A 22,178-nucleotide genomic window follows, 5' to 3' on the forward strand; every position below is an offset into this window, starting at 1 on the left:
TGACATATCCCGTCGTTAGAGCATCTCCAACCATTATACTAAATTCAAACTCATTTTAGTGTAAATGTTACACTAAATATTGATATTACTCCAATCATTTACACTAAACTCAAACCCAAAAGAATATTCTCCACTCACTTAATTTTTATACTTTTCAATCATACCTATATATTTTGTCAAAATTACACAGTAACCCCATTACACTCTGTCAATAACTTAAATTAAATTAAATATAATAATAAGATTCATTAATTACTACTTACGGTAGTGATTAAATGCAAACTCATATATTGTACAAACTCCAAACTTTTCAACACAGTATCAATACAGTGTAAAATTTCAAAATTTCGATGTAAATACAATGTCAACACAATTTCAACAAAGCATCAACCGTCGAGATTGTGTTGACATTTTTGTTTCTATTATTTTAACATCTGTTGATATTTTTTAACGGTTTAGATCATAGTTTGGAGTTTGTACAATATTTAGAGTTTGCATTTTATCACGTTCCTAATAGTATAACTATATATGAAATCAATTTATTTATCAAATAAAAAATTATATAATTTAGAAAATTATATTAAATCAACAATATTGGAGGATCTAATTTTAATAATCAGTCTTCATATTACCTATCGTTTTAATTATTAATGTATAACTATCGTTTTATATATTGATTGCATATTTAGTTTAATACTGCTGGACATTAGGCATAATATTATTTTAAAATTACTAATTCTGTTAATTTTTAAACTAAAATAAACCAATCCTTAATATTGAAAATTAAAAGCTACCAAATTATGTCCTAATAATTTACTAACGCAGAACTAATCAATATTAATAGGCATAACTAAGCAATATTTATATTTGTTATATTAAAAATTTGGTCCAGCCCACTAATTAATAACTAATAAAATAGTATTATTAAGATTAAATTAGGTTATTTTCATATCGTCTTCTCCATTCCATCGCCGCTTACTGTAAGTTTTTCTTCTCTGTATGTTTACTTCTCTTCCTTATCTTTTTCTACTTTGATAAATGTAACTAGATTTAGAACTGAATGTAATAAGTCATAGTCTGTCTCAAGATAGGTATTTTTTCTTCAAAAATCTATAATGGGATTGGTTTTGCAGTACTGTTGGATGTATTATTCTACTGCATTTTAAGTCTGACAGTACTGTTGGAGATGGTCTTACTAAAAATAGATAAAGAAAACTTTTAATAAGTATTTATTTATTTAGATGTAGTTATTTTTCAATAATCATAGTTTTCATATTCAAAACATTATAAGTAAATTGTAAATTAATTATTCTATATTAATATTGTATTAGTATTGAATTGTATACACTGCATTAATCATAGCCGACCATGGTTTAATTGAAATTAAGATGAATAGTCATTCAGGAAGAAATAATTAGAGTAGAACCATGCCAAAATTACCGACGGACAGTGCCGTCACTAAAGCGCTACAAGAAAAATAACACATACTAATGTCTTGACATTTTTAATCTACTAAGATGATTAGATGGTAAGCTAGCACAATTAGTTATGACCTACTGTCAATAACACTATTCACAAATAGATTTTCAGTAATTATTGATGAATTTATTTGTCGGTTAACCACAAGTTTTTTTGTGTGATAGCTTGAAACAAAGATGACGATTAAGACATGTGCATGATTATATACTTGAAGAGATAAATAATTTATATATATATATATATATATATATATAATTCAAAATCAGGTTAGATTAAAAGTGCTACTCTCCCTGTTCGCGATACGAGTCCCTGTTCACTTTTACGATAAATGAAATATAGGCCTCATATTCTACTTTTTACTGCTCCCTCCGTCCCACTCAAAATGACTATATTCTTGAGTGGCACAAAGTTTTAGATGGAATAGTTGTTTGTGATAAAGTAGAGTGAAAAAAATAACTGAATATTTTAATGAGAAAAGAGAAGAAATAGATTAAATTCCAAATATAGAAAGTGAACATCTTGAATGAAACAAACTAAAAAAGAAAGGTGAACATTGTGAATGAGACGCAGGGAGTTATATATATAAATGAGACCATATTCCACTGACCTTTTCTCATCCACTTTTTTTTAATATTTTTAGAACCCGTGCCGAAAAAAATGGGACTCTATTCTCGGACGGAGAAATTATTTTCCAAATTAAGAAAGGTTCATTTTAGTGATCAATTTATTTTTCTAGTGATGGTTAAATACATTTATTAGTGATCATTTATTTTCTAGTGATACATTTATTAATGTGATAAGTTGTTGTGAAGTCCTACTTACTTATTGCTCGTCTTTTCAATCCATTCGCGTCCTCTTTTCAAAACAATCTTTCTCCTCATACTGCTTGTTAAAATTTTCACGCTTTGACAACCATTTGAAGCAAATATTTTGATATTTATATTTTCTTTGGTTGCAGCTTTGTTTATTGTTTGTATCATTAATGGCGGGAACGGGGAAAGGACGGGCAATTGGGATCGATTTGGGTACAACATATTCGTGTGTGGCGGCGTGGAAGGATGACGGCATTGAGATTATACCAAACGATCAGGGCAACCGCACCACCCCTTCTTACGTAGCTTTCACTGACGCCGAGCGTCTCATCGGCGACGCTGCTAAAAATCAAATTGGCAATAATCCCATCAACACTGTTTTAGGTGAGTTTTTCCTTCCATTTTCCTGTTATATACTCTGTGGTTGTTCGGTTCATGAAACAAAATTGTCTTGAGATGCAGTGTTGAGATGCAGTGTAAGATACACTAAAATAGACCTTGGCTAGGATTAAATTAGTCTTATGCATGGTTGTAGAGTAGGGTGGAGAGGAGAATAATGAGGAGAGGGGGATGGGCAAATTAGTAGGTGGGGGTGAGGAGATGGTTAGTCATGAGATTATGTGAAAATGAGTCCATTCAAATGGGCCGAAACAAGCCCAAATCTACCATTGTTAGCTAAAATTTGGTTGAAAATGTGAATGGAGAAGATAAAAGTTATCTTGGGAACCGAACAGGCACTCTGAGAATAAGTAAAAGATCCAGCAGAAGTAAATAGAAATCTTTAAATATTGCTAGAATGTCATAATTCTATTTGTATTACCCTAAGTGAGGTGTGGGTTAATTTACACAGATGCAAAGAGGTTGATTGGTCGCAAATTCAGTGACCCAACTGTTCAGAGTGACATGATGTTTTGGCCCTTCAAGGTCATTCCTTGTGCTGACGACAAGCCTATGATTGTGGTAACGTACAAAGGGGAGGAGAAACGGTTTTCAGCTGAGGAGATTTCTTCAATGGTACTTTCCAAGATGAAGGATGTTGCTGAGGCATATCTTGGATCGCCTGTCACGGATGCTGTCGTCACTGTGCCTGCTTATTTCAACGACTCACAGCGTCAGGCCACCAAGGATGCCGGAACCATTGCCGGCCTTAATGTTAGGAGGATCATCAATGAGCCTACTGCTGCAGCCATTGCATACGGGCTCGATAATGGGGGTAGTAGCTCTGTGGCAAAGAATGTTCTCATTTTTGACCTTGGTGGTGGCACGTTTGATGTGACTGTGGCTACGATTAAGGGTGATGCCATTGAAGTGAAGGCTACAGCCGGTGATACTCATCTTGGAGGGCAGGACATGGATAACAAGCTGGTGAAGCACATCATGAAAGAGTTCAAGAACAAAACGGGTAAAGATATGAGTGGGAATCTAAAAGCTGTAAGAAGACTGAGGACGGCTTGTGAAAGGGCAAAGAGGGTTCTTTCCTCTGATTTGGAAGCTGACATTGAGTCATTTTTTGAGGGAATTGATCTTTTGTCTACTGTTACTCGTGCTAAATTCGAAGACCTTAACATGGATTTATTCATCAAGTGCATGGATCTTGTTGAGAGTTGCCTGAATGATGCAAAGATTGAGAAGAGAAGCGTGGATGATGTTGTGCTGGTGGGTGGATCGAGTAGAATTCCCAAGGTGCAGCAGATGTTGCGGGAGTTGTTTGGTGCGAAAGAGGTATGCAAGAGCATAAATCCAGACGAAGCTGTGGCATATGGTGCTGCTGTGCTTGCTAATCAGTTGAGTGGTGAAGGCAATGAGAAGGTGCAGAACGTGGTTCTTTCAGATGTGACTCCTCTGTCGCTTGGTGTTTTCTGCTATGGAGATGTGATGGACGTGATTATTTCGAGGAATACACCTATACCAACTAGGATGGAAAAGAAAGATTTCATCACAGTGTCAGACAATCAAACCAGTATATGTATTCAGGTGTATGAGGGGGAAAGAAGCAAGGCAACAGCCAACAATCTGCTAGGTGAATTCTGGCTAAAAGGCATTCCAGCATTGCCCAGAGGTGTTGCTAAAATCAAAGTTTGCTTCGACATTGATGAGAATGGTATCATAAATGTGTCAGCTGAGCACACAGAGACTGGGGTGAAGAACGAGATCACCATTACCAACGACAAGGGCAGGCTGTCTAAGGAAGAAATCGAGAGGATGATTGAGGATGCGGAGAAGTACAAGTTGGAGGATGAGGAGCACGAGAAGAAGGTTAAGGCCAGAAATGATTTGGAGTACTACGCCTACAACACGAGAAGCGCCATTAGAAGTGCAGCCAATCTCAATGCAAGAGACAAGAAGATAATGGAGAATGCTTTTAAGTCTTTCAAAAAGTGGTTGGAGTCCAACAAACATGCAGAGGCTGATGATTTTAAAGACAAGATGAATGAGCTCCAGACTGTTTTCAATCCCATCATCGCCAACATGAATTAAGAAAGAAAATTGATGATTGGTAGGACATCGTGGGTCTTTACTAAGATCATATTTTGTGTGATGATTCTCATGAGTTGCTTGGTTTAATGTACTATTACTAGTTGATTGGCAGATTATATTTTCCTCTCTTTGTTAGTGTCTACTTCTTTGCTCTTTCGTCCTGATTCTGCTTTAGCCATTAGCATATAAGTTTAACCGAAATTAATTTAATTTTTTTTAAGATTTCTAATAGTGATTCACTAAAATGTATCTTAGTAGTTAGTACTATAACTTATAGTAGTAGCTTTTTCTACCACATATACATGGATAAAAGTACTCACTAGCCCCCCCAAAGATTGAGATTTCGGAAAAAGGAGCTCAATTCGCAAGCCTTTTGAAATTTGACATTAAATTCATTGACCTTTCGGAATTTGGGTTCATGGTATGCGAATTTTTCGGAACTAAGAGATTTTCAAATTTTTATATGTTATCTCTTCTCTTTTCATATTATTTCTCTCAAAATATTTAAGAATCGACCAAATTACCCTCTAATATTTTCACAAGAATTTGCGCCACTGCACTTTTTTTTCCAAAAGCCAAACCTTTCTCCTTCTTGGATGAATCACGAATTCCAACATGGATTTCTTCTTGTCGAGATTCCGAGAGACCGATTCAAACCCTAATTTCCTGTCTTTCTCCTCACTTGAGTTGAGGAGCATTATGTCGGAGACTTGGAGGAGATCACTTTGCTCCACCGGCTCTTCAACATTAAGATCTTATGGTTCAATCTATGCAGCGGTGGCATACTGCTCTCCAGCATCGGCGCCTCCTCACTTCCGCCACTGCAGAATCTGGAGGATCCATGGCGGCCTCCTCCTCTATGATTCTGGTACACAAAGAAATTGAGCATTACAAAGAGTTGGAAAAATTGGAGCTTTCATAATTACACAGCGACGATGAGGGTAAAAAATACTAGCAGGAGTCTAGTACTGTATTAAAAATTCTGTGAATAAGTATACAGGACAATTTGGTGCTAATTAACCATTAATTAATCCATAAATGATGTATAAAGTCATTTATAAAGATATATTCCCACAAAATAAGGTAAGATTTTGTAGACATGAGTTTTATATTGGAATATGTATTAATTTATATGTGTATTAAAGTCATAGATTATACACGCATATGCTATATAATCCCACAAAATTAGGAATTATAGTATACCATAATTATGGAACTTGATTAAGATAAATTAATTAACAACTAATATTTACATATAATAATGCAAATCAAATGTAATAATGGAAATCAAATCTTATAAGTTTTGATTTAGGTTGAGTAAATAAATTAATTGATTATTTTTGCACAAGAGCATCCACAATGGGGCGGACTAAGCCCCGCCCTAAGCCACGCCCTATGCACCGCCACGTCAAGCATTTTATCCTCCGCCCATTCCACCCGCAGTAGGGCGGTCTATAGCCAACCCTAAGTGACGCTTTAAGCATTTTATCTATTATTTGAATATTTAAATATTTCAAAATTTGGAAAAAAAAAATTCATTTCATTAAAAGTAAAACATTACACTACAAAATATAAAAAACTACAAATTCTCAACGGCGATTGCGGTTCCAAACTTCTTCAATCATATCGGTCATGAGCTAAGTATGGTCTTGTTGGCTGCGCATTGAGGTCTGTCGCTGTAGAACCTCACCGAAGCCGATCGGTAATCCTCGAGCGACAGGCGGGGTCGTCGTGCTGGAGCTAGATCCGGCTTCATCATCCACCCAATCGGTGACATGTCCAAGTTCTTGTTCGATTATCATGTTATGCATGATGATGCACGCATACATGACGTCGGCGATGACTTCCTTGAACCAGAAACGCGCCGGACCTTTCAATATTGCCCACCGCGATTGGAGCACACCAAAAGCCTTTTCCACATCCTCCCGCGCAGCCTCCTACTTTGCCGCAAATAAGACTCTCCGTTCACCAATTGGATAGCTAATCGTCTTCAAAAAAATAGGCCACCTTGAGTATATGCCATCGGCCAAGTAGTACTCCATATGATGTCTGCGGCCGTTGGCAGTGAACTGGATGGTCGGGCCACGACCCCTACACTGATCAGCGAAGAGTGTGGAGGAGTTGAGGACGTTGATATCGTTGTTCGACCCGGTTACACCGAAGTAGGCATGCCAGATCCAGAGGTGGTGGTCAGCGACTGCTTCCAGGGTCATCGTCGGATGGCTGCCTTTGTAGCAACTAGTAAATTGACCTCTCCACGCCGTCGGACAGTTCTTCCACTGCCAGTGCATACAGTCGATGCTCCCTAACATCCCAGGAAAGTCGTGCACCGTCTCGTGCGTCCTCATCAGCTTCTCGCCGCCTCCGCCTCCGCCTGCTCCTGCTGCATTTGTGCCAAGCATTCCGCCGCGGCTTCATTAACGGCATTGAACAAGGCTCGAGTCAAGGCCCGTCTGCAGCCATCCGATGTACTCAAATCGTAGTCGCCGGGATTCATTTTTGAGGAGACGAGAGAGAATAATTGAAGAGATGTGAAATTGGAGTCTGTGAAATGGTAGAGAATTGTGGTGTTTAAATAAAAAAAATTGGGAAAAAAAAAGGAAAAGCGTGAGCATCGTCCGCAATGCCACAGTGGCGGACGATGCGACGGACGATGAGCATCGTCCGCTCTTCGTCCATGGGCGATGCGCGAACGATGGTTAACTTATCGTCCGCGATGCCACAATAGCGGACGATACGACGGACGATGGTTAACTTATAGTCCGCGATGCCACAATAGCGGACGATACGATGGACGATGCATTGTCCATCTCATTGTGGATGCTCTAATAACATTAATAAAAATTTATAATTTTTCTAAAAAGATACAAATATAAAATAATTCATGCATCTAATAATATATTAATAAAATGGATATGTATGAAAATAATATCCAATCTTCATACTCTACACTCACATATACACGTAAGGGAATATATACATATTACAATTTGAAAACTAATCTATTACTAGTATATTCATGAAACTATATTTGGTAAAGATAAATTATTAACAACCAATCTCTGCAATTATGCAAATCAAAATTATTATATCACAATTAATTATAGGATCCTCTATTTTTCGAAAGAAAAGTAAATAACTAATCTCTTTAATTATGGAAATCAAATTTATTAGTAATTGTTTTGATTTAAGTTAAAGTAATAATTGAATTAATTGATTATTTCTTTTTATAATGTTATTTATATATATGTACATATCTTTAAAATATACGAATATAATATAAATATATAATCATGTGTCTAATGGGAAGTGATCAATTGTTAACTCATCATTTAATTGCTTTATACAACTAATTTAAGACCATAAGATTTTAGAAATCTTGTGGTCTACAATTTGCCACGTGTTATTTTTGTTTTTATTAATTAAATTGAAAAGATAAAAAAAAAAACTACCAAATTAGGGTTTTGGATGAAAATGTCAATATAGTGTTTGAAAATATTAACACAATGCTTTGAGAATGTTAACACATTGCTTATATTGACATTCTACATGTATTATATTGACATATTTTATATACTATGTTGACATTTGTGTTGTACGAAAAAATTAAAAATTTTTGAAATTTTTTCAAATTTTGACGTCGGAACATATGCAAGTGACATCTCGTTAGAATCCTTATGAAATTATATTTAATTTGATATATGTTGTGCGAAAAATAATTAAAATCGAGAAAGTTATATGCGTTTTAAAGTTATGGGATATTTTTCAATAGTTAGTTACAACTAATTTATTGTAAATTAACCTTAATACCATATTGACGTTTTTTTTAATCGTATTGACATTTCGGGGTTGATGATTAACACCCTTAATTTGAATATTTAATGACTATTATTTAGTTGTAGCTAACAATTACGTATTGAGTTAACAATATAACACTCCTATGCGTCTAATAGTAATAAATTAATACTTGGAGATATGGATATGCTATTAGTGTACGTTACTTGTGCACAATAAATAAATGTGTTGAAAGAACTAAAAGTATAGTACTAGTTGTATAAAACCAAGTACATAACTTAGATTCTGGCGGGCCAGGGTTGGTCCTGGGCTCCGGTCGGCCCTAGGCCTAGGCCGGGCTTTAAGTGGGTCTGGGCTCGGGCTGGTTTGGGTTTGTGAAAAAGGCCCAATTAAAGCCTGATTAATCTACTCAGCCGAGCCCAAGCCCATTTCATTTCATTGATGGGCCGGTCCTGGGCTGGCCCATATCGGGCTTGAGCCGGGCTGGCTGGGCCAACCCAGCCTAGTTGACATCTGTAGGTGCGATACGCACATGCTGCATGCCTTTCGGGCAACCACAAGTTGCCACAAGCTGGAGCACAGTGTTTTCATTCCCATCATTACCAAATTGAATTGAGAATGAACGAAGATGATTCCCAGCCCATTGCAAGATTACTTAAACGACTCCGTCTCCGTCTCTGTCTTAGTTTTTTTTTTTGTCATTTTTGTCTGTTCTATAGTAAGAATTATATTTCACTTTTATTAAAAAGTTATAAGCATATCATCTATATTCTATATTTAAAAATAACATCAATTTATATATAAATGAAACTCATATTCATTATTCAACACACTTATTTGTACATTTAAAAACTTGTGTCTAGTCAACTGAGGACTCTTATTTCAGGATATAGGGAGTATTGACTTTTATTGTCTCTCTTATTTTCGTTTCTATTATTCTTTCTTTGCCCTTTTTTTTTGTTTTTTCACTCTCCGACATCCTCTTTTGTTCTTCACACCTCCGCCGCGGCCCAAATAAGGGCGGTGACTTTGTTCTTTGTAAATTGATTATGTGTTTTGGTTCAAAACAACATTTTTTTTCTGACATCTTGATTATTCGATAAGCTGAAGTCGGAATTAATTCTGCAAAATTCGTCAGAGCTTAGGTAATATAAGCATCAATTGCATCAACTACATTTATAAATATGTAAGTAATTTTTATATTGTTATTGAGTTTTCGAATCGTAAATCATTTTGGCTACTCTTATTTATTGATTTATTTATTTGCTGACATTGTTAATTACTAGTATTAATCTATTTATTAGTAGATAGCTAGATTTATATACCAAAAATAGTAAATATAACTATGAGATATTTAATAATGGATAGGGTTTGGGGCGTAGCCAGGATTATGTTTAAGGAGGGGCAAAAATATAGCATATCAGAAAACTTTATGCATTTGAGAAGGGGCAATTAGTGTATTTGATCTATATAATTGGAAATGTGTGTATAGAAATGCAATAGTAAAAGAAGGGTGAGGAGGTGCAAATGCCCCAGCTGGCTATATAGTGGCTCCGTCACTGGATAAGGTTAAAATGCATATCTATACAATATATAAAATGAGAGTTTTGGGGAATTTAGGAAAATAAGTGGAATTTTGGAGGTATTTAGGTAAATCATTTATAATTCAATTTTAATCTTTTAAAGAATGGTTACTGTATATTTGGTGTTCATTATTTTTTTTTATTATTCGTTTATGAAATATTCCATAATTGTAGGGATGAAATTTAACTAATTTATTTTGTTTCCCTATTTAATGATTATAATATATTCCAAATAAAAGTAATCACACGGTATTTTGTTTATAAATTTAAAATTAAACACAAATTTGAATTCCATAATTGTAGGGATGGAATTTAACTAATTTATTTTGTTTCCCTATTTAATTATTATAATATATTCCAAATAAAAGTAATCACACGGTATTTTGTTTATAAATTTAAAATTAAACACAAATTTGAATTCCATAATTGTAGGGATGGAATTTAACTAATTTATTTTGTTTCCCTATAATTAATCCATGACTTAAATGTAATTAATTATTATAATCTATTCCAAATAAAAGTAATCACGGAATTTATTTGTGAATTTAAAATTTAACACAAATTTGAATTCCATAATTGTAGGGATAGAATTTAACTAATTTATTTTGTTTCCCTATAATTAATCCATGACCATGGTGTTAAATTTAATTAAACTATTCAATATATAAAAGGAGACTTTTGGGGGTATTTATTTTGTTTATAAATACTCCAAATTTAAAATTTAACACAAATTTGAATTCCATAATTGTATGGATAGAATTTAACTAATCTATTTTGTTTCCCTATAATAAATTAGTTTTTGTAATTTATTTCAAATAAAAAATCACACAATTAATGCAGGTGGAGCCTTGAGTGGGAGTAACTAATTTATTTTTTTTCTCTATAATTAATTAATTTATCATTCGTAATCATTTTTAATAATTATATTAAATTATAGAAATTTATAAGATTTTCATTTTAATATAAAAAATTATTTTAAACAAATATATATATATATATATATATATATATATATATATATATATATATATATATATATAGGGGTGTGTTAGGGTCCTTACAGCATCTTAGTGTAAAACACAGCACAAATTACAGCCCTTGGATCATTAGATTGAATGGTTGTGATTTGTTACATTATCATACTAAAAATCTACATTATTACGCGAGGTACATTATTAGACTAGAAATGTACATTGTAAGACTAAAACTGTACATTTCTAAACTAAATGCTACATTATTAAACTAAATTGCTACATTATTATCCGAGCTACATTATTAGTCTCAAATTCTACATTATTAGATGACACGTGGCATTAATCTAACCATTAGATCATATGATCCAATGGACTGCAAGTGTTTTGAGTTTTACTTATACTTAGCGTTCTGACCTGAATACATCCCTATATATATATATATATATATATATATATATATATATATATATATATATATATATATATATATATAGGGATGTGATCAGGTCCATAACTGATTTTTTGTCAAATATCCAAGCAGATCTCATCCATTCAATTTGTCAATCTAATGTCCTGTATTTTGCCATGTGGAATTGCTAGAAATTATTAAAAAAATAAAAAAGGGCATATATGGGAGATTACATATTGGACGGTTATTTGCAATCCCGTGAATCTCTCATTCTCTAAACCATTACGTGATTTTATTTTAGTTAACTTCTAGATTAGTTGCCTTAATTAATTTTTTCACATCATTTTATATATTTCAAATACAGATTGCAAAACATAGACATTCTTTCATTTAATATTATTATCGTATTAATGAATTCTACATAATGATATTTTATACTGGTATCTTGTTATTCCATCATTGTTCAACCAAGTATATAATTCCACATGACTAAATTTTAACGACTTACATTATTGATAAAGTAGGTTTACATTATTTAAGATAACAAACTTTTATACATGATGAATAACATACTGAAACATAATTTGTTAAATAATGTAATATATTCCACGAATATTGTCAACATAGAAAATAATATATAGTACTACATTACATTTGCAATACTAAATGGAGTACAAAATCTTGATACACTATTCATGTTCTCCTAAAATAGAGTACATCATCCCTTTTTTGACAACCTCCGTCTCGTACATCCTCTACATCCATCTCCTTAAAGTAATCATCAAAGTCATTTTTATAATCTACTCTTGTCCTCTTCGACCCTGTTTAAAAGTTCATAATAGAAGTGAGATTATAATCATATACTAGACAATATACGTCATATATGTGTTAAAATAAAGACATGCTGAAAATGAATAATGTTACATCACCAAATGAATAATGTATCTACATACTAACATGAAGACTTATGTCGTTTACATTATTGTCGTAGAGAGCATACATTACTACATAAGGAATATGTTTTAATGTACCTAACTGGGGTAAATAATGTAAACTATAGCACAAATAATGTACACAACAATCCACAATAATGTAGTACAAACATGGCCACTAATGTATGCTGACTAAGAAATAATGTATACAACAACCTTGAATAATGTAACGACAACTAGTACAAAAAATGAACATTAATAATGTACATAACCTTGCACATTTGTTTACATTATTGCTTTTATTATCATACATTACTGTCTAAGCACTGACTTAATGTACTGATTGGGCTTAATAATGTAACGTATAACACAAACACTTTGCATTCCAGACCTTGTGCGGATGACAACAATGTTAACAAATATGCTATACATTATTCTGGATTGTGTATTGCATAATGTATCAGTCTCTTATGAACAATGAAACAAAGCACATAAAAAAAATATCACCACAAGCCTTAATCTGTTACATTATATAGAGTTCAAGATCACAATCCTTAACATATAGACAAAACTTATTATCTTCAGTGTTCGAATTGGTCTTGAATGGTCGCCCTCTTTTGACCATGTTCTTCCCTTTTTTCATCGATTAGAACTGAATGAATAAAACATTATGTTGGTATTAAAACATCAAAATACTACAATTAATCTCAATAATGTAAAACAAAAATTCAATCATGGTATTAACTCAGTCGAATCAATGGACTGCAATGCAGAAAAACAAAACTCAATCCCCGCCGCCACTTCAATTGTAAAAGCTAGGGTCGATTCTACCGCCGCTGTCGTGTCCCACCGCCTTCGTGCCCGTGCAAAGTGGAGAAGGATTCTCCTAGGGTCAGCGATGCTAAATTGAGAGTGAGAGAATGTAGTGACAAAGAAGACTAGGGTTGAATGTGCAGAGATTTTTAGAGAACTAGGTTTTGTAGTCAATTGGGCTACTTTTGGAGTGAGAAATCGAGAGTGAGGGGAATGTGGGAGGTTGGTTGCAATGAATTGGAGCAAATTTCGGAACTTCCATTTTGAACACGTGTGATTTAGGTGATGTTCCAAATATACCCCTATAATGTAATTCGGAAGTGCCAATAATGTAACACGGGAAAGGGTGTATATTATGAATCTCAACCATCCATCAAGTTAATCCTAAGGCTAAAAATACATTTGAACTTAACACTTAAGGTCCACTTGGACCATAATGCTCCCCTATATATATATATAATTTAAAAGCCATTAAAAGTATGATTAAGTGGAGTGAGTGAGAGTTAAACGTGCGATTAAGGTTTAAACTGATTTAAAATTCCAAATAAAAAATATTTTTCCTCACCTTTAACCCCTAAAAGCAAGGATCAAACAAATGAATGGAAGTTAAATGGATCTAACAGAAAAAATTCTAAATGATTTGTTTCAAATTTAATATGCTTCAATTTTGATTTGTATAGATTTTTGATTCTCATATAAGAGTTACTCTTATTGTTCATTGTTAATATTGATTCAAATTTTTTAATTAATTAAAAATTAAAAATTAATATTTTAAAAATATATTAATCTATAGCACAGGCGTGATACTAGTAACATCTAATCTACAACTAAGACCTATCCAATACCGTTATATTTTAAAATTAGTTGATGAGATTAAAGCTCGCGTATTTCAATAAATAGTAGATAAAATATGAACAAAAGTGTAAAATAGATAATCTGCTATAACATACTCCCTTGTCTTGCTTAAGATGCCACATTTTCCTTTTTAGTTTTCCCAACTAAGATGACACATTTTCTTTTTAGGAAACTTTCTCTCTCCAATTAATACACCAAACCACTTTTTCTCACTCTTATTAAAATATTCATCTTTCCTTACCTCTCCATTTTAATACTTACACCCACCTTTTCTCTCACCAATTAAACACTTTAACCAATAACTCTTAAAAATCTCGTGCCAGCCAAGACCGTCATCTTAGACGGGACGAAGGTAGTAATAATTTTCATAGTTTCTTTCTTTCAAAAATATAATGTATTACAAATATCAACACAGTGACATAAGAATTTCAATACTAAGTACTAGAAAATACAACACAATTTTATTGAGATTGTACATGCATAGATTATTTGATGCATTTATTAATATAAAATATGTTTATCAACATATACAAAAATTAAAATGAAAATTAGTATAAAATTTCATTATCCGATCATCGTCGGAACATATGCAATCAAGATCTTGTTAGAATCCTTATGAAATTACCTTTAATTAAAATTTTTTTTTTACGAAAAAATAATTTAAATCAATAGAGTTACGTAAATTTTAAATTTTAAAATGATTTTAAAGAGATAGCGTTTAATTTTAACAACTATAATATTTAATAAATTTTTAAATTTAAAATATATTCCACTTGATATTATTTAAATTATTAGATCTCTTAATCTAATGACTAAGACGTGGTCTTAATTTGTGATTGGAATATTATTTTAATTCTTTGATCTCCTAATTTAATGACTAAGATTTGGTCTTAATTTGTAATTGAGATATTATTTTAATCATTAGATCTTCTAATTTAATGACTAAGATTTGGTTTTAATTTGTAATTGAGATATTATTTTAATCATTAGATTCTAATTTAATGACTAAGATTTGGTTTTAATTTGTGATTGGTAATTAGTTAGACAATTGATTATAATAAATATATATATTGAAATGATAATACGAGACATTTATAGAATGAAGAACATGTATTTTAATATTTTAGTTTAATCAATATTTTTTGTTTAAATTCAAAATCTAAATAGCGGATTGGCATGAAATTTTTCCTAGTAGTAATCTAAAAATGATCATACAGCTACATATATCACGTGCACTTAAATTTTTGTTTTTTCCTTGCTGCATTTTTAGTGAACAATTTATTTATTTGCTAAACACTGGTTTAATACATTTAGCTGGAATTAAAAATAATGTTAAATGACGCGCTTTATATTGATTGGGTGAGCCTCCGCCAGATTAGGGCTTCTTTCAATCTATTTCTCCTTTTTCCAAAACATACTTATACGTTGTCGTGTACTTTCAGTTCCTTGTTGAAATTTGATATAGTATTTTGTAGTAGTTTTGTTTTAGTTGCAGAGCACTGTTTATTGTAAGCATCACTCATGACGGAAAAGGGGCGAGGACGCGCAATTGGTATTGATTTGGGGACTACGTACTCGTGTGTGGCTGCGTGGAAGCACGGCCGCATTGAGATTATACCAAACGAGCAAGGCAACCGCACAACGCCGTCTTACGTGGCTTTCACCGGCACCGAGCGTCTCATCGGCGACCCCGCTAAGAATCAAGTCGTCAAAAATCCGATCAACACTGTTTTCGGTGTGTTTACTATTCTGTCATTAGTATTCGTGTTATTTTGGTAGAGAGGAAAATTTTCTTATCATGCTAAGAAAAAAAAAACAGATGAATAAACATCAAAGCACAAGTTTATTTTCTTGATTTTATGTGTGTTTTTGGGTAATTATTTTTGTGTTCTACTACCTCCGTCCCCCAAAATTTGCTACACTTTGACCCGACACGGTTTTAAAAATGTAATGGAAAGTGAGTTGAAAAAATTGGTGGAATGTGGATCCTACTTTTAAAGTATTAGTTTTATAATAAAATGTGAGTAAGAATGAGTTAGTGGAATATGGGTCCACTACCAAAAATGGTAAAAGTAAAGTGTATCAAATTTCAGGGACGGACTGAATTAATAAACTGTATCAAATTTTCCGGGACAGAGGTAGGAGGACACAAATGCAGTACAAATATGGAATGGCATTTGTGTCGTAGAACACAAAAAGAATTAACCCCGTTATGTTTTGTTGCTTTCTTATCTCTTGGTGTTGCACAGATGCAAAGAGGTTGATTGGTCGTAAATTCAGTGATCCGGCAGTTAAGAGAGACATTAAACATTGGCCATTCAAGGTCGTTCCTGGCGCTGGCAGCAAGCCTATGATCGTGGTAACCTACAAAGGGGAGGAGAAACGGTTTTCAGCTGAGGAGATCTCCTCAATGGTGCTTGTCAAGATGAAGGATATCGCTGAGGCATATCTTGGATCAACTGTAACGGATGTTGTCGTGACTGTGCCTGCTAATTTCAACGACTCTCAGCGTCAGGCCACTAAGGATGCCGGAACCATTGCCGGCCTTGGTGTTATGAGGATCATCAATGAGCCTACTGCTGCAGCCATTGCATACGGGCTTGATAATGGGGGCAGTAGCTCTGTGGCAAAGAACGTTCTCATTTTCGACCTTGGTGGTGGCACGTTTGATGTGACTGTGGCCACGATCAAGGCTGATGACATTGAAGTGAAGGCTACAATAGGTGATACTCATCTTGGAGGCCAGGATATGTGCAGCAGGATGGTGAATCACTTCAAGAAAGAGTTCAATACCAAGACGGGAAAGGATATTAGTGGGGATCCAAAAGCTGTAAGAAAATTGTGGAATGCTTGTGAAAGGGCAAAGAGGACCCTTTCATCCACTTTGGTAACCCCAATTGAGATTGACTTGTTGTTTCAGGGGTTTGATCTGTATTCGACTATTACTCGTGCTAAATTTGAGGACCTTAACATGGATTTATTCAACAAGTGTATGAAGCTGGTTGAGAAATGCTTGGGAGATGCAAAGATGGAGAGGACTAGTGTAGATGAGGTGGTGCTGGTGGGCGGGTCGAGTAGGATTCCGAAGGTGCAGGAGATGCTGCAGGAGTTTTTTGGGGGGAAGGAGGCGCGCAAGACCATTAATCCAGACGAAGTTGTGGCATATGGTGCAGCAGTGCTGGCTGCCAAGTTGAGTGGTGAAGTCCATGACAAGGTGCGGAATGTTGTTCTTTTTGATGTTACTCCGCTATCAATTGGGGTTGAAGTTGATGACGGTGCGATGGATGTAATTATTCCGAGGAATACACCAATTCCAACAAGAAGGGAGAAATTTTTCACCACGACCGACGACAATCAGAGGGACATAACAATTAAAGTGTACGAGGGTGAACGAAGCATGACAAAGGACAACAATCTGTTGGGGAAGTTTATCCTCAAAGGCATTCCAGCAGCGCCCCGAGGTATTCCTAATATCAAAGAGTGCATCGACATTGATGCAAATGGTATCATGAGTGTGTCGGCAGAGGACATGGATACCGGGTTGAGTAAAGAGATTACCATTACCAAAGACAAGCGCAGGCTGTCTGAGAAACAAATAGAAAAGATGGTGAAAGATGCTAAGAAGTACAAGAGGGAGGATGAAGAGTATAGGAATAAGGCTGATGCGAGGAATGCTTTGGAAAGCTACGCCTGTGACATGAGGAAAAACACCAGATGTGCAGCTAGGATTGGAGCAGCTGACAAGAAGAAGATAGAGAAGGCTTTTGAGTCTACTATGAAATGGTTGGAGTCGAACAGACTGGCAGAGGCTGATACTTTCAAAGAGAAAATGGAGGAGCTTAAGATGATTTATGATCCCATTGTTGCCAAGATGCATCACAGCACTGTGCCCTCTTCTGGTCCCTTGATTATCGAATTGGATTAAGAGTAGATGTGTAATGGCATGATCCTCTGCAGTGCCTTTTTTCTTTTTTTATGGAGATTGTGTTTTAGGGATGAGCTTTAATGCATGTTATATCTATCTATGCTAATCTAACTGCAACATAAAGCATACTTCCTCTGTCTTGGCTTATGTTAGAGGATTCCCTTTTGGCAAAATTCTCAAAGCAGATGAATTTAGGGAAAGAATTTTGTATCTGGAAGAATGGTAACATGCGTTTTAATTTCACATCTTTTAAATGACGCTTATAGCTTATGCGTTGTTCAAATAATGAAAATGTTTTATCACGCAAGTGGTTAAAGGTACGATTTACCAGAACTTATATGCTCAAGAAGAATAAGGGAAAAAGAGAAAAAAAATATTATCAAAAGAGACTAAAGTCAATATAGTATCTTCGATTATGTTGTCTTTAAAATCAATTTTCATCCTTAATTCATGTTGGTGATGATGGGATTGAAAACAGCCTGGAGCTCTTTCATCTTGTTTTTAAAAACCTCAGCCTCTGCATGTTTGTTGGATTCCAACCACTGTGTGAAAGATTTGAAAGCATCCTCCATCTTCTTCTTGTCATTGGCTTTGAGCTTTGCTGAACTTCTAATGGCGTTTCTCGTGTTGTAGGCGTAGTCCTCCACATCACGCCTAGCCTTAACCTTCTTCTTGTACTCCTCATCCTCCAACTTGTACTTCTCTGCATCCTCAATCATCTTTTCAATTTCTACCTTGGACAGCCTACCCTTGTAGTTTGTGATGGTGATGATGTTCTTCATTCGTGTCTTTGTGTGCTCCGCTGACACATTCAAGATGCCATTCTCATCGATGTCGAAGCACACGTTGAACTTAGCAATACCTCTGGGCGCTGCTGGAAAGCCTTTAAGTGTGAAATTACCAAGCAGATTGTTTTCTGTTGCCTTGCTTCTTTCACCCTCATACACTGAAAAGTTCTGGTCAGTCAGATTGTCCAAAGATGTATGGAAATTATTTCTACACTTCCTTGTGGGATAGGTGTATTTCTTGGAATAACTACGCTTATCACATCTCCATTGCAAAGAATACCAAGAGACAAAGGAGTAACATCTGAAAGAACCACATTCTGCACCTTCTCATTGCCTTCACCACTCAACTTTGCAGCCTACACAGCAGCACCATACGCCACGGCTTCTTCTGGATTAATGGTCTTGCACGTGTCTTTCCCACCAAAAAACTCCTTCAACAGATCCTGCACCTTCGGAATTCTACTCGACCCGCCCACCAGCACCACCTCATCCACACTACTCTTATCCATCTTTGCATCACTCAGGCATTTCTCAACCAGTTCTATACACTTGTTGAATAGATCCATGTTGAGCTCATTAAATTTAGCACTAGTAATAGTCGAAAACAGATCAATCCCCTTATACAACGATTCAATCTCAATTGGGGTTTCCAAAGAGTAGGAAAGAATCCTCTTGGTTCTTTCGCAAGCACTTTTCAATCTCCTAATAGCTTTTGAGTTCCCATTTATATTCTTACCCTTCTTTCTTTTGAACTCTTTAATGAAGTAATCCACCATTCTGTTGTCAAAATCTTGGCCTCCAAGATGAGTATCGCCAGCAATAGCCTTCACTTCAATGACATCAGAATCAATCGTTGCCACAGACACATCAAATGTTCCACCACCAAGGTCGAAAATAAGCACATTCTTAGCTACATTACCCCCTTTATCCAGTCCGTATGCGATGGCTGCAGCAGTGGGCTCATTGATGATCCTCGCAATATTAAGGCCGGCAATGGCTCCAGCGGCAATGGTGGCCTGACGTTGAGAGTCATTGAAATAAGCCGGCACCGTGACGACAGCGTTGTTCACTGTTGATCTAAGATATGCCTCGGCGAAATCCTTCATCTTAGTGAGCACCATCGAAGAGATCTGCTCAGCGGAAAACTGTTTCTCGTGTCCTTTGTAGGTTACCACAATCATAGGCCTGTCGTCAGCGTCAGGAATGACCTTGAACGGCCAAAATATAATGTCACTCTGAACTGATTTTTCACTGAATTTGCGACCGATCAATCTCTTGAGATCTGTGTCAGAAATAATTCATGACAAAATAACAAACTTTAAAGAACTAAAAAAAACTATGCTTCTTTTTGCATACATATATATCACTAGGTGTGTGATCTGCTAACACTTAACATTTACGAATTAAAAAAAAGCTTTTGTCATTTTTTGGAGTTAAAAGGAATGAGGTTTTTACTTGGTCAATACAAAAGAAAGATTCGTTGGTGAGGGTCGCGGTTTGATTTTCATTTAAAACGAGTTTCTATTCGTATATAAGATATAAAAATAAAGTTTTAACCTTTGCTTTCGAAACTCAAAAAAAGCAGTCATGTATTTACATCAATCCTAATCATCCTCGTTCATTGAAATTTAATTCATTAAGAAGTACATGTTAAAATAAAAATAAGAATAACTTCTTTTTTTCTCGTCAGGTCAATAAAGACATGAAATATTTCGATTTTTTTTGTAAAATCAAATAAATTTACCCGGATCAATACATGATTTTCTTTTAGTTTTTTAAGGATACTAAAATGTTAACATGAACCCTAATACATTATGTTGACATTGATATTTAAATGTCAACACAAATATGTGCTGACATTTTAATGTGACCATTTTCACATTTTTAATACACTACGTTGATGAGTTAGCAAGTTCGCAATTTAAGAAAAGTACTTAACTCACCCCTATATCATACTTAACTCACCCCTATACCACTAATAATAAAAAGGCGATACCCTTTACTAGAAATATTCGACATGAAGAAGATGAATATTAAAAGAAAAAACTGACCATAAACAGTGTTGCTGGGATTGTTGGCGACTTGATTCTTAGCGGCGTCGCCGATGAGACACTTCTCGGCGGCTGTGAAAGCTACGTAAGAAGGGGTGGTGCGGTTGCCTTGATCGTTCGGTATAATCTCAATGCGGTCGTGCTGCCATGCCGCCACACACGAGTATGTCGTCCCCAAATCGATCCCAATTGCCCGTCTATTTCCATTGCCAGCCATTAATGACGGTAGCAGTAAACTGCAGCTCTGCAACTAAAAGAAAGCAAAACGTCAAAAATATTAAAAGGTGTGCGTAACGGAGAAATGTTTGAAGGGAGTGAGAAATCGGATAATAATATTTTATTTATTTATTCTTGTTTCATATACTCCATATATATTAATACAAGGAGTGTGATACAAAAGATATTCTTCCAAAGAAAATAAATCACATTTAACGCATATTTATATATAATATATGAGGTGAGATAATAAAGATATTCTTGAAAAATTAAAGTCTAATCAATCAAATCAAATCAAATCCAAAATAAATAATTCTCGGCCATTTAACGCTAAAGGTGCACAAACCGAACCGAACCTCCGGTTAACCGCCGGTTCGTGAACCGGAACCGGAACCGGCGGCGGCGGTTCGAACCGTGAGACGGTTCGAGGGTTAGACGGGCCGGTTCAGGTTCGAGAAATGGATGAACCGTAACCGGCAGTTCAAAACCGCCGGTTCGCCGGTTTAAACCGGCGGTTCAACGGGTCTAACGGTAGGATTCCGGCTAGGGTGTAGGTATGCAGGCTTTGCAGGCTAGGTGTGGCAGAAAACCGGCGGTTTCCGACCAAAACCGCCGGTTTCTGCCGGTTCCGATGCTTTTTCAGGTGCCATTCATAGGTGCAGTGATTAGGCCTGCAAAACCGCCCAGAAACCGCCGGTTTAGTTCAGAAACCGTGGACTGAACCGGCGGTTCAGCCCTGAACCGGCGGTTTTGGCGCTGAACCGGCCGAATTCAAATTTTCAATTTTTTTATTTTTTTTTAATCAGATTTCTACATCATTTCTACTTACCCCATTCTTGTATTAACAAGGATTTCTCTTCTCAATCTCAATTTCTCTATTCTCTATCCCCATTTCTCTCTAATTTGCTCAATTTACTAAGTTGTTGTGCTCAAATTTAAATTAAGTTGTTACTTTACTTGTTGACTTGTGCTCTATACAATATATACCATAATCCATACCATATCCATATTCCATACTATTTCTTTCACTTTGCAAAATGTCTTCTTCCCATGGTGGTGATCGTGGCA

The 22,178-nt window shown here is 35.1% G+C and overlaps 2 protein-coding genes and 1 pseudogene across 2 annotated transcripts; 2 read left to right on the forward strand and 1 right to left on the reverse strand.

Moving 5' to 3' along the window:
* The first annotated feature begins 2,461 nt into the window (after positions 1-2,461).
* Positions 2,462-4,818, forward strand: LOC125224395 (heat shock cognate 70 kDa protein-like). The gene is made up of 2 exons (XM_048127795.2): positions 2,462-2,675; positions 3,142-4,818. The coding sequence occupies exons 1-2, from the start codon at positions 2,462-2,464 to the stop codon at positions 4,767-4,769; spliced, it is 1,842 nt and encodes a 613-aa protein (XP_047983752.2). The 3' UTR covers positions 4,770-4,818.
* A 10,833-nt stretch (positions 4,819-15,651) lies between these two features.
* On the forward strand, positions 15,652-18,079 carry LOC148931428 (heat shock cognate 70 kDa protein-like). Its single transcript, XM_089063786.1, has 2 exons — positions 15,652-15,865; positions 16,380-18,079. Exons 1-2 carry the CDS (start codon positions 15,652-15,654, stop codon positions 18,053-18,055), a joined length of 1,890 nt encoding a protein of 629 aa, XP_088919912.1. The 3' UTR covers positions 18,056-18,079.
* Positions 18,080-18,498: 419 nt separating this feature from the next.
* On the reverse strand, positions 18,499-21,111 carry LOC148931429 (heat shock cognate 70 kDa protein-like; annotated as a pseudogene).
* Between the last annotated feature and the right edge of the window lie 1,067 nt (positions 21,112-22,178).

This window comes from Salvia hispanica, chromosome 2, assembly GCF_029641045.1.
Source record: "Salvia hispanica isolate PSC_SH4W2 chromosome 2, Shi_PSC_v1, whole genome shotgun sequence".
Classification (NCBI taxonomy): domain Eukaryota; kingdom Viridiplantae; phylum Streptophyta; class Magnoliopsida; order Lamiales; family Lamiaceae; genus Salvia; species Salvia hispanica.

Bases quoted from the DNA above. Each gene is read 5' to 3' on its own strand.
- LOC148931428 (XM_089063786.1), top strand. From the start codon at position 15,652: ATGACGGAAAAGGGGCGAGGACGCGCAATTGGTATTGATTTGGGGACT. The intron at 15,866-16,379 runs GTGTGTTTACTA...GGTGTTGCACAG, and splicing joins TCCGATCAACACTGTTTTCG to ATGCAAAGAGGTTGATTGGT.
- LOC125224395 (XM_048127795.2), top strand. From the start codon at position 2,462: ATGGCGGGAACGGGGAAAGGACGGGCAATTGGGATCGATTTGGGTACA. The intron at 2,676-3,141 runs GTGAGTTTTTCC...TAATTTACACAG, and splicing joins TCCCATCAACACTGTTTTAG to ATGCAAAGAGGTTGATTGGT.